Raw genomic sequence first — 11,309 nt, 5'->3', positions numbered from 1 at the left:
CTATAAAAAATCCTGCAGCGATTCCTTTAGAAATCCCTCAAGGGATTCCTTCGAAAATACGTCTAAAAATTGCTGCAGAAATTATTACACATATTTTTATTTATTTCAAAAATTTATCTGAGTATTCTGTTGGAAAATCTGCCCTTTGATTTTATACAAAATTTTTCCAAAAATACTTTTGAATGCCTTCCAGGAATTCCTTAAGAAACTTCAACAGGGATTCCGCCAAAAATAAGTTCTTCCAAGTACTCTTTCAGAAATTCTTCCAGTGTTCTACCACAAATTTCTACAGACTTTCCTTCAGGCGTTTCTTTACAAAATACTCCAAGAATTCCTGCAAGAATTACTCCATGAATTCCATTGGAAATTTTTCCTGATATGTCTACCGGATTTCCACGTGCAACGGAAATTCCTGCAGGAATTCCTTCAGTGATTCCTGCGTATTTTCATTCTGTAATTCTAGCAGGAATTCTTCCAGAGATTCCAACAAAGCTCAAATGGAGATTTATTTAGGAATTCTTCCTGGTATTTATCCATATCCGTGGTTCGTCTATGATTACTGAAAATTTTCTTACAGATCTTCTAGAAAATATTTTGGTAGAACCAATTGAAAACCAAATTCAGTTGAACAAAAATTTCAGAAGAGAAAAGCAAAATACTGGAAGATTTCTTGAAGAAATGCATGCATCATTTTTGTTAGGAATCTTAAATGTCATTTCTAATTATTGTGCTGATCTTAGTGAGGTACTTGAAATGCAAAATGTGTTCGTACTTCTACTCGTATAAGAGAAATAGATTTTGGAAAATTTCTGGTCAACTCTCATTGAAATTCCCAAAGAAAAACACTATAAAAAAAATTGGCGTGAATTTGTGTCTTCGAACCACCAAAATAAATCTTTTCAAGAAATTTATAAAAATAAATTATTAGAAAGTTTTGCTAATTAACAATGTTCAATTATTGTGGAGCGCCAATCTGGATGCTTGCCAAGGGCGCCATGGGACCACGCTACGGCTTTGCTTGGAGGATTACCACCACGAATTTCTGAAGAAATCCCAGCAGCATTCAGACTCAGGAGTGATCGCAATGAATTCAGCTTCATATTCCACAATTTGCGAGAATACCAGATTCCCCTAAGAATTGGTATCCGTATTGGTATGTCAGCATACTCAACGAACGTCAGCTTCCTTTCCTTTGGATCAAGTTTCCTTCTCGTCCAGAAAAAGTACGATGGCTGGGATTCCAAAAATATGCAAATTGCTGTAGTCCGGCTGCTTCTCGTAGGTACCATACTTCGTAAGGCGTCTTTTCGGTGGATCTTGACGTGAGCATGTTTTGAAGGGATGCATTCTCTGCGTCGGCCCAGTAACAATGTCCGCCATTTTCTTGTGACGAGTAACCTCCTGTATACTGTGAAATAATGCCGTTGACTCGGTAGAATTGCACCAAACGCTTCGCCGTGTACTGTTACGGGTATAAATATTTGTTACATTAATAAGACAGAATAATTGTTTAGTGTGTTCAAAGTTTAATATTCGTGCGTTCTTTGTGTTATATGTTGAATTTTAACTTGTAAACATTCCCCTTGTATTAATTAACATTTATAGTGTTCTGGTAGAAAAGAGGCCCATGAAGTGCCATCCTATTTTGATTGCCAACATTCAGGCCATTTCGGGCCGCGATTAAGTACTAGAGGCGTAAACCTTTCCCTGGCACAGACTTCAAGGCATAGAACTCTAGTGATGAAACTCGAAACGGGATGCCCTATTAGGATTAGTTTTCCAAGATAAAACCAAGCTATGAACAAAGCAACAAATGATGTGAACTAAAAGGCAAACTGCCAACTAAAATACAATTCCAGGATGACAGATGGACCCAACCCAGTAAATGAAACCTCGTCACATTTATGTTCTGTGTAAATTTGTGATGTTTCTTGTTTGTGCATTTGTAAGGTTCTGTGTATCGTGATGTGTTAGTCCTGCTATAATAATTCATTTTCTTTTATTTTTGTAACATGGCGCCCAAAGGATTGCACTTCATGGGCCTCTATTCTGTCGGAACCCTATAAATGTTAATTACAAGGGGAATATCCACAAGTTAAAATTCAACATGTAACACAAAAAAACGCACGAATATTAAACTTTGAACACTTTAAACAATTATTCTGTCTTATTAATGTAACAAATATTTATACCCGTAACAATACTTACCACCCTGATCTGAGCGGATAACAACAAGATTTCGTCCAAATCGAACCATGGCTACATATTCCTCGAATATGTCTTCTTTGTGAAATTCCTGCAGAATTTCTTTTTAGGATTACCCCAACCATTTTTCTTGAGATTCCTCCAGGAAATCTTCCATAAATTTATTCTAAGCATCCCTGTAGCATTTTCTTCTGTGATTTCTCAGGGAGCTGAGATTCTTTTAGGGATTGCTTCAAAAGTTCCCCCTGGGATCCCTTCTGAAAATTTTAATAGGTTCCATCCTTCCAAGATTCCTTCTGAGTCTTTCTTCCGAGATTTTTCATGGAGTTCGTGGAATCCTGGGGGAGTTTATGCGATAGTCTCCTAATAGTTTTTTTTTAAATTACTTCAGAAATTTTGTTTTTGAGTTTCAAAAGGTATTGCAGGAAAATATTCCTGGAAATGTTATCCATTTCACCCGGGATTTTGTCCGGGATTCATCTAGGAATTCTTTCGGAGATTACTTCAAGAATTCCTTCCAAGATTCCTTCAGAAACTCCATCCAAAGCTCCGCCATGGATTCCTTCGAGATTTCCATGCGATATTCCTCTCGTAGTTTTTTTGTGAGATTTCTGATTTCTGTTTTTTTTAAGATTCTTCCAGAAATCCTACAAGAACTTCTTTCAGTGTATGACCTTCGAGATTCCTCTAAGAATTTCCTTCGAGATTCTTTCAGGAACTTCTTCTGGGATTGCTTCAAGAATTCCTTTCGGGGTTTCTAGGGTAATTCCACCGGGAACTTCTTCCGGAGTTCTTCCAAGAATCTCAAACGGGATTCCTTCAGGAACTACTTCCAGGATTCTTTCGGAAGCTCCCTCAGGGATTCTTCCTGGAACTACTTCAAGGATTCCTCCGGGAACTTCTTCCGGGAGTCCTTTGGGAACTCTTTCCAGGATTCCTCTTGGACTACTTCCGGGATTCTACCGGGAACTTCTTCTGGAAATTTTTCAGAAAATGTTTCCGGACTTTCATCAGGAACCTCGTTCCAGGATTTATTTAGAATTTTTTTCTGGTTTCCTCCAAGAGTTCCGTCAGGAATTCCAGCAAATCGTTCTGGAATTCCTACGGAAGTACATTCTAGAATTCTTCCAGATGTTTCTATTGGAAATCCTACATGAGTATTTTGAGGAATTCCTCCAGCAGTTTTTTGTTTATGGAATTCCTCATAAAGTTCCTTGATGAAATACTCCTACAAGTTCCTTCTGGTTTCTCCCTAACAGTCCCTCAGGGGATTCCATTTTTCCAAGAATACCTTTTAGAAATTGAAAAAAAAAACTTCTGAAGACGTTCCAAAAGAAGCTATTAGGAGAATCTCGGATGGATTTCCTGAACATAGCTCCCTGAGGCATCTCAGAAGGATATCCTAGAAGGATTCTAGAATATTTTTTTTGGAGCAACCACGGAAGGAATTCCTGTAAGAATCTCAGGAAATTTTAGACAAATCCAGGAAAGTATCTCTGGAAGAATCCCAGGAGTACTTTCTCCTGGCAAGAACTCTTGAAGGCATGCCAAATAAGAAACTCCCTAAAAATCCCGGAAGAAATCCGTCAAAGTTCCAGTAGAAATTCTGGAAAAAGTTCCTGGAGAAATGTCAGGTTATAGAATTTCAAAAGAAACGTTATAGGAATTTCAAAAGAAATTCTTGGAAGAACTTCGGAGAGAATTTCTAAACAAACCCCCCGGAAGAATCTTATCAAGAACTTCCTGGCAATCCCTGAAGAAACTCCTGGAGGAGTCCTGGAACAATTTTATGGAGAAATCCTACAAGAACTGAGATTCTTCCAGGAACTTCTTCTGGGTTTGCTTCAAGAATTCCTTCTGGAATTTCTGCGTTAATTCCACCGGGAACTGTTTCCGAAATTCCGTCAACCTTTTCCGGGATTCCTCCAGGACTATACTTCCAGGATTCTTTCGGGAACTCCTTTCGGAATTCTCCCAGGGACTCTTTGTGGATTCCTCCGGGAACTCCTTCTAGGCTTCCGCCAGGAATTGCTTCTGATATTTATTCATAAACTTCTTCGTGGATTGTTTCGGGAACTTCTTCTGTGTTTCTTTTAGGAACTCTTTCTAAGATTTCTCTTGGAACTACTTCTGGGATTCTACCGGGAACTTCTTCTGGAATTCTTTCAGAAACTGCTTGCGGAATTTCTTCAGGAACTCGTTCCAGGATTCATCTAGGAAATCTTTTCTGGTTTCCTCCAAGAGTTCCGTCAGGAATTCCAGCAAATCGTTATGGAATTCCTACGAATGTTCCATCTACAATTCTTCCAGATGTTTCTATTGGAAATCCTACATGAGTATTTTGAGGAATTCCTTCAGCAGTTTTTTGTTTATGGAATTTCTCATAAAGTTCCTACATGATTTCCTTGATGATTATGATGATACTCCGACAAGTTCCTTCTGGTTTCTCCCTAACAGTCCCTCAGGGGATTCCAATTTCCCAAGAATACCTTTTAGAAATTGAAAAAAAACTTCTAAAGGCGTTCCAAAGGAAGCTATTAGGAGAATCTCGGATGGAATTCCTGAGCATAGCTACCTGAGGCATCACAGAAGGATATCCTAGAAGGATTCTAGAACAAATTTGTGGAGCAACCACGGAAGGAATTCCTGTAAGAATCTCAGGAAATTCTAGACAAATCCAGGAAAGTATCTGTGGAAGAATCCCAGGAGTACTTTCTGGAAGAATCCTGGCAAGAACTCTTGAAGGCATGCCAAATAAGGAACTCCTTAAAAATCCCGGAAGAAATCCCTCGACGTCCCAGTAGAAATCCTGGAAGGAGTTCCTGGATAAACCTCAGGTGAACGTTATAGGAATTTCAAAAGAAATTCGTGGAAGAACCTCGGGAGGATTTCTAAATAAATCCCCCGGAAGAATCTTCTCAAGAACTTCCTGGCAAACCCTGAAGAAACTCCTGGAGAAGTCCTGGAACAAATTTGTGGAGAAATCCTACAAGAACTGAGATTCTTCCAGGAACTTATTCTGGGTTTGCTTCAAGAATTCCTTCTGGAATTGCTGCGTAAATTCCACTGGGAATTCCTTCCGAAATTCCGTCAACCTCTTCCAGGATTCCTCCAGGAATATACTTTCAGGATTCTTTCGGGAATTCCTTTCGGAACTCTTCCACGAACTCTTTATGGGTTCCTCCGGGAACTCCTTCTAGGTTTCTGTCAAGAATTGCTTCTGAAATTTATTCAGAAACTCCTTCGTGGATTGCTCCGGAAACTTCTTCCGGGTTTCTTTTGGGAACTCTTTCCACAGGATTCCTCTTAGAACTACTTCCGGCATTCTGCCGGGAACTTCTTGTGAAATTCTTTCAGAAACTGCTTGAGGATTTTTTTGAGGAACTCGTTCCACGATTCATCTAGAAATTCTTTTCTGGTTTTCTCCAAAAGCTCCGTCAGGAATTCCATCAGAAACGTCTCAATTTTTCTCTGGAGTGTTTCATTTACAAATACTTACTTAAATATAATCTTTGCAGTATCGTTTGCAGATGCTAATTGGTCAACCACTAAATTTATGATAATCGTTATCGCCAGATAAAAGTAGGTAGTGATTCAGTTTTGAAGTATCGATGGCCACGATGTACGAAGTATGATTCTTAGTCTTCAATGGCACAAATTTACCAAATGGAGGAGAACTTACCTCTGGAACCGATTTACTGATGATTCTTAGTAACATCTTCTTCATAAAACAGTGTAATCCTCAAGATATTCACTTCAGAAGTATACTTTAAAAAAAAAAGCTGCATGGACATGAATCAAGAGTTTGAAGGAATGTAGTAGAATTCGTGAACGCCCACATTTCTTGAGAAACTCTTGAAAGAAGTTCTGAAACAATCTCCAGAGAAAGTTTTCGGCGAATCATCATGAGTAATTCTTGATAATTGAAGAATGTCTGCATATTTTACCTATGTTGTCAGTAAAAGGTTTAAAAAAATGTAAGCTCATTGTTCCATGCATTGGACCCACTTGTCCACGTTCTCTGTGCCGTCCAGGTGCTCATCGAAATACTGCTTCCACCTTTCAATTACCTCACATTCGTTCGTTCAGAAGCTCCTGTCATTATCCCTGCACATATCGCGGAACTGTGGAAGATGTGGTTATCATATTTATTTGAATTGTACTTTGTGCTTTACTACCAATATTTACCCAATCGAAACGCGTTTATTTTTAGAGTAATCTATGAATATAAATACAATAGTTTTCATGACATTTCTTCATCCTCGTCCGACTGACACTCAACTTTGATGTCCCCTGCCTCAAACAAATCATCCGTCTTTATCGGTTGTTCTTCGTCCATCTGCGATTCCTCATCCATTGCTTCGCGTTGATCCGCGTTTCCTTCGCTGTGATGTGCCTTGGTAAGGTGTCTCTTGAGTCCAGCACTGGAAATACCATCAAGCAATTGTCTCAAATGATTCTCAAATCGGAAAGCTACCCAACTAACAATCACTCGTTTTACAAGCACCTATACGACGAATTATGATGCTGAATAACATTTGGATATTTTTCAGGCACAACCCTTATTCGGGTTTTGTTCACACAAATTTGGAGAAACTATAAAGCATAGTGTGGTGTACCAACTGAACTGTTTGTTGTTTAATCGTTTTACAACTATATAGTAAACTGCCGTGAATTGTATATCAGTCCCATCTTTGCTGGATTTCCTATGCAAATGGGACAGATATGCGATTCACGGCAGTAAAGCTGTTATGCAAAATTTTTCAATTTCTACGCGAGTTTATGATTGGCACTTATGCTGTGAACAACGATTCTGAAATAATAAAAACTACACATAAATTTACCTAATTTAAGATTCGAACTCGAGACCCGTCAGCCGCATGCCTTCCTATCTGCGTTCCTAGAGAAGATAAATTTCAACGCTCAAATCAAAACATAAACTACCCGTGGTTCAATAATGATCAGACTTCGACTCCTATTCAGCAATGGTGAATTAGTACCAAACATTATGGTTAACAACTTAACAACATATTAATTCAGCTGTTTTTCAGTGAAAAACACACGCTTTTCATCATGTACTCTGAGCCGAAGTATGATGAAATGAAAGCAGTTATTTGACTTGTGAAAAACACATTATACAGATACGTGTGCTAATTTATACATAAACTTAACAAGAAGCAGAAAAAGAGCATGTTAAACTATGTTGTGAATGAATTACTGCGAGTCGAATAAAAATCTTATTAAACGCTTGAAAAGTGTTTTAAATTATCACTGTTAATACCGATACGAAAAGTTGACCATTGACTACTTTTTCAATTAAAAAGCATTTGTACAGTTATGTGTACTACATCATAATTTTAGTTCAGCTATAATTACGATTATGAAGCAACAATTCAGCATGCATGCTTGTTTGTGGCTTGCGATTGTTAGTTGGGTATGCCTGTATTGTACCATACCCTGTCTCAAATATCGACTCGCACTCGGTGCACTTATGGCCCTGTCCATGGGATTTGATTTTGTGCATCCTGCAGCTCCGGCCGTTCTGGAAAAACTGGTGGCAAATGTTGCACTCGAAAGACCGCCATCCGTGGATGTCGTGGTAGTGACTTTTCCGCAGCACCTTACAATGGAACTGCTCCGAGCAGCCCATTTCGCACTTGTAGGGATGAATACCTGCGGGAAATGAAAATGATAGTGAGTTCGAATTACATTATTTTTAATGACACTTTTATTTCTAAACCTTTATGCCTGTTCAAATGACCCTCCATGAAAATGTCTCTGATCAACCGGTTGCAAACTGAACATGGTTCTTTTATCTTGGACGTTGTTTTGTTTTCCGTGTCCGAATTTGCAGCTGTCTCCGCTTCTCCAGGCTCCAAGAAGATGGCTACCGTTTCATTCGGTGTAAACCCCGCATGGACGTGAGTATGCCTGCCCAAGCGTTCTCTATAATTAGAAACAAAGTCCGTTTATTGCCATACTTGTTGAAATGGTGGGGCCTCGTTACTTTGACGCAAACAGTTTGCCACAAACCGGACATTTGTGACGTTTTGGCCCGTGCACATTCCTCCGGTGATCCTGTAGATTTTTCTTCAGTTTAAACTTCTTATCACATGAGTCACACTCCAATTGTAAATCAGCTCCTTCTTCCTGATCGACGTTCGTTGGAGTACGTCCAACGTCCGGTTCGTATGAAAGAGGTTCTTGCTTGAGAACAACCTCACATTGGGGTAGTACTGGTTGTGGTTTATCGGCCGATCGAGTAGCATTTAGCTTAGCTGGCTCATGTACAATAGTTTTAGGATGGAGTCTCATGGTATGCCTTGACAAAGCTGAACTGAAATAAAAATAATTTGTTAGTATCTTTCCTCTTTTCAACAACGTTTAATTTTGAGATGTTGAAGAAACTTTCAAGTTGTAGAGTTTAAAAAAATATAAGTTTAATCGAGAGGCCCACAGAAATAGTTGTGATTCTTATTTACGTGTAGTTTGCAAATTTGAGTAACCACGTGCATTTTCCTTTTTTTGGCGAGGACTTTCAGAAAATCACCCAAAGCATATTTAAAGACAAAGTGAAAACAGTGGGCCGGTCTCAGCTAGAATCACCCTATACATCGATTTTAATCTGTCTCTTACGGTTGTTGAAATCCTTTGCCGCAAATGGAGCACTTGTATTTCCTCGTCATGTGAATTTTCATATGATTACTCAGTTTGCTTTTAACTGGGAACACCTTGCCGCAAAATTCACACTTCAGTTTGGTATGCTGGATCTCTGTGGACGATTTTCCTTCCAGTACCTCTTGGGCATTCAGACAGCGTTGCTTGAAACCATGGAAATCCTCCAGCCGTGTCCGACAGTCAGTACAAATCAATTTACTGAGAGTATCAGTTTCGGAAACCTACAAGAAGTTATGTTGATTACGGAATTCGAGGGACTATGTGATGTCTTTAACTATTACAGTGATTGAGAGATAGTTATAGATCCATCTTTGAATATCCTTTTTAAAGAATATGTCATGAAGCTGATTACTCTCCAAACATAGTCTACAAACTTGCTGAGCATTTTGGGTAATTTCTTTTTTGATTTCAATTGATTCGAATGCCATTTTTATACTTAAAATTGGAGTATCTCTAAAGACTACCTATCACTACTAGAAGCTAATTCAAACTGTAGCCATCTGTTGTTTACACCTACAAAGACAGTTCTCTGATAATAATAATAAAAGGTACAAACAAAAACAAACAAAATATTCCAGTAAGAATTAACCCTTCATGGTTCTTTAGTCTTTATATGTTATATCAATCCTATAAGCATCTAAAAGTTTCCAAGGAATAAACAATTCCGCGTACACCCAAAAAGTTTTGTTGTAGTCACTACCGGTTCCATACTAAAACTGATTACAGTACATACCGAAATGTACAACCAAAAACAAAAATTTCCATAACATAGTTTAAATTCCCGTACTGGATACTTATTACTAGTAGTAGTAATTTACTACACAGAACAGACGAACATGCATGAACAAAACTTCCTAAAAATCTAGTGTAAGGAACAAAACAAGCGCTTGATGGTCTAGTGGCTACCGCTTCTGATTCGTATGCACAAGGTCCTGGCACAGAGAACAGACATCCAAGTCCAGTTTCGAAACTGTGTAAGGAATTTAACGGCCATTTGAAATCGGCAACACAAGTGGCAATAGCGTGGCGCTGCAATCGGTTAATTTCCCATACTAATTTAATTCACCACTTGAAATGTTTCAATTCACCACTGACTGTGGCAATATGGTGTTTGGTGGCGTTAGTGCTGTCATCGTGTATTGGTTTGCAACCTTACTCAAGTAAAGATTCAAATCCTTACACAACTTTCCAAATGAAATTTGTTCTAGCCTGGATGTCTGTTCTCTGTGGTCCTGGGTTCAATCCCCGGCCCGTCCCTTTCCTTCTACTTTGTGCCTTTCTATACACTTTCTTCTTCTCTACTTAAAAATAATTGAAACATTATCTAGCCATCGCTAGAACAGAAACGGGTTGAAAAATCCGTTTCTCTTCATTCCAATTTGCGCAGCACACAATCTATCAGATAACGCTTACGAGTTATGCAATCAAGCGAACTGTGCCGCTTCTCTTCCAGAGTAGTAAATTTTTCATCTTACGGCCTGCGATCCACGCACCAATGTGTGAACTCTCTGCCAGCAATATCCCACCAAGAGTCCGACATATTTTTGTTTTCCCTGTAACTTTGTAGAACAATGTACTAGGAGTTCATTCAAATATTACGTATCGCAAAATTTGACAATTTTAGACCCCCTCCCTCCCCCTCGTAACAACTTTTGTATAGGAAATTTTAAAATTTTGTATGAAACGTAACACGGTGTTGGACCCCCTCCCTCCCCCTATAGCGTTACGTAATATTTGAATGAGCCCTAGCGTAGCGTCAATAATAAAGTCAACAGAAGGCATCAAACACAACTCTCCACGGCGTGAATGTAATTTACATTCACCGCATGGAGAGTTGCCTTCACAGCTCGTTCACGAATTTGGTATGCGTGTGCGACCCTTATGCTATTCGGCGTTCTTGTAGATAAAACTACAAGGTTCAATTCATTTTGCATAGTTTTTTTGATAGAATGCTTCTGAACTGAGATAGTAACACCGCTAGCCATCATGGTTTCCCATAGCGGAAATCATCATGGTTACAGGTCGCAAGCCCTGGCAAAGTGTGGAACGTTTTGATGGCTGTGATCCCTGACCATCATGTAATCAAAATCCCAGGGATACTCAAGTGACCATACTGTTGGGTTGTGGGGGTTGCGTGTGTGGGGTGCATATATTGACAAGCATTGCTATGGATCGTTAGGGCTGAGTAGGAGCGAGGAATGGATCTACGATTGCTGAATTGCGATTATATCTACTGGTATAGTCGTGGTTCAACAGTGGTGGCGCCGCTTTTCGCTTGTGTTTGGCCTAGGTGGTTTGTTTAGGCGGTGCGGGTAGGTCTGTATGTACTTCGTACGTGCAGTGCGAACGGCTTCAGCATTGTGGTTACTTGGGTAGTGTAGGATAATTGGGTTTGGGACTGAGGGGGTCGTCATTGATTCTGCCGA

General features: G+C 39.3%; 1 protein-coding gene across 2 annotated transcripts; it reads right to left on the bottom strand.

Moving 5' to 3' along the window:
- Nucleotides 1–6,134: 6,134 nt before the first annotated feature.
- Nucleotides 6,135–9,361, bottom strand: LOC115265819 (zinc finger protein 501-like). 2 transcript variants are annotated; one of them, XR_009998164.1, is made up of 7 exons: nucleotides 9,165–9,361; nucleotides 8,842–9,104; nucleotides 8,213–8,542; nucleotides 7,946–8,151; nucleotides 7,662–7,878; nucleotides 6,394–6,629; nucleotides 6,135–6,329 (listed from the first exon to the last, which is right to left on the bottom strand). XR_009998164.1 is itself a non-coding variant. In XM_029871765.2 (6 exons), exons 1-6 carry the CDS (start codon nucleotides 9,309–9,311, stop codon nucleotides 6,449–6,451), a joined length of 1,344 nt encoding a protein of 447 aa, XP_029727625.1. In that variant the 5' UTR covers nucleotides 9,312–9,361; the 3' UTR covers nucleotides 6,135–6,448. The 2 variants fall into 2 exon arrangements, 1 of the variants encoding a protein (XP_029727625.1); XM_029871765.2 differs by having other exon boundaries at nucleotides 6,135–6,629.
- Nucleotides 9,362–11,309: the final 1,948 nt, after the last annotated feature.

Source organism: Aedes albopictus, chromosome 2 (assembly GCF_035046485.1).
Source record: "Aedes albopictus strain Foshan chromosome 2, AalbF5, whole genome shotgun sequence".
NCBI lineage: Eukaryota > Metazoa > Arthropoda > Insecta > Diptera > Culicidae > Aedes > Aedes albopictus.
The sequence above is the reverse complement of the archived record's forward strand: the minus strand, read 5'-3'. Positions and strand labels throughout refer to the sequence as shown.

What these genes read in the sequence shown, in the direction of transcription:
- LOC115265819 (XM_029871765.2), bottom strand. Translation starts at nt 9,311, where the DNA reads ATGGCATTCGAATCAATTGAAATCAAAAAAGAAATTACCCAAAATGCT. An exon ending in GGCAAAGGATTTCAACAACC is followed by an intron (nt 8,543 to 8,841) that starts GTAAGAGACAGA and finishes TTTTTATTTCAG; the next exon opens with TTCAGCTTTGTCAAGGCATA. An exon ending in GGCAAACTGTTTGCGTCAAA is followed by an intron (nt 8,152 to 8,212) that starts GTAACGAGGCCC and finishes TTCTAATTATAG; the next exon opens with AGAACGCTTGGGCAGGCATA.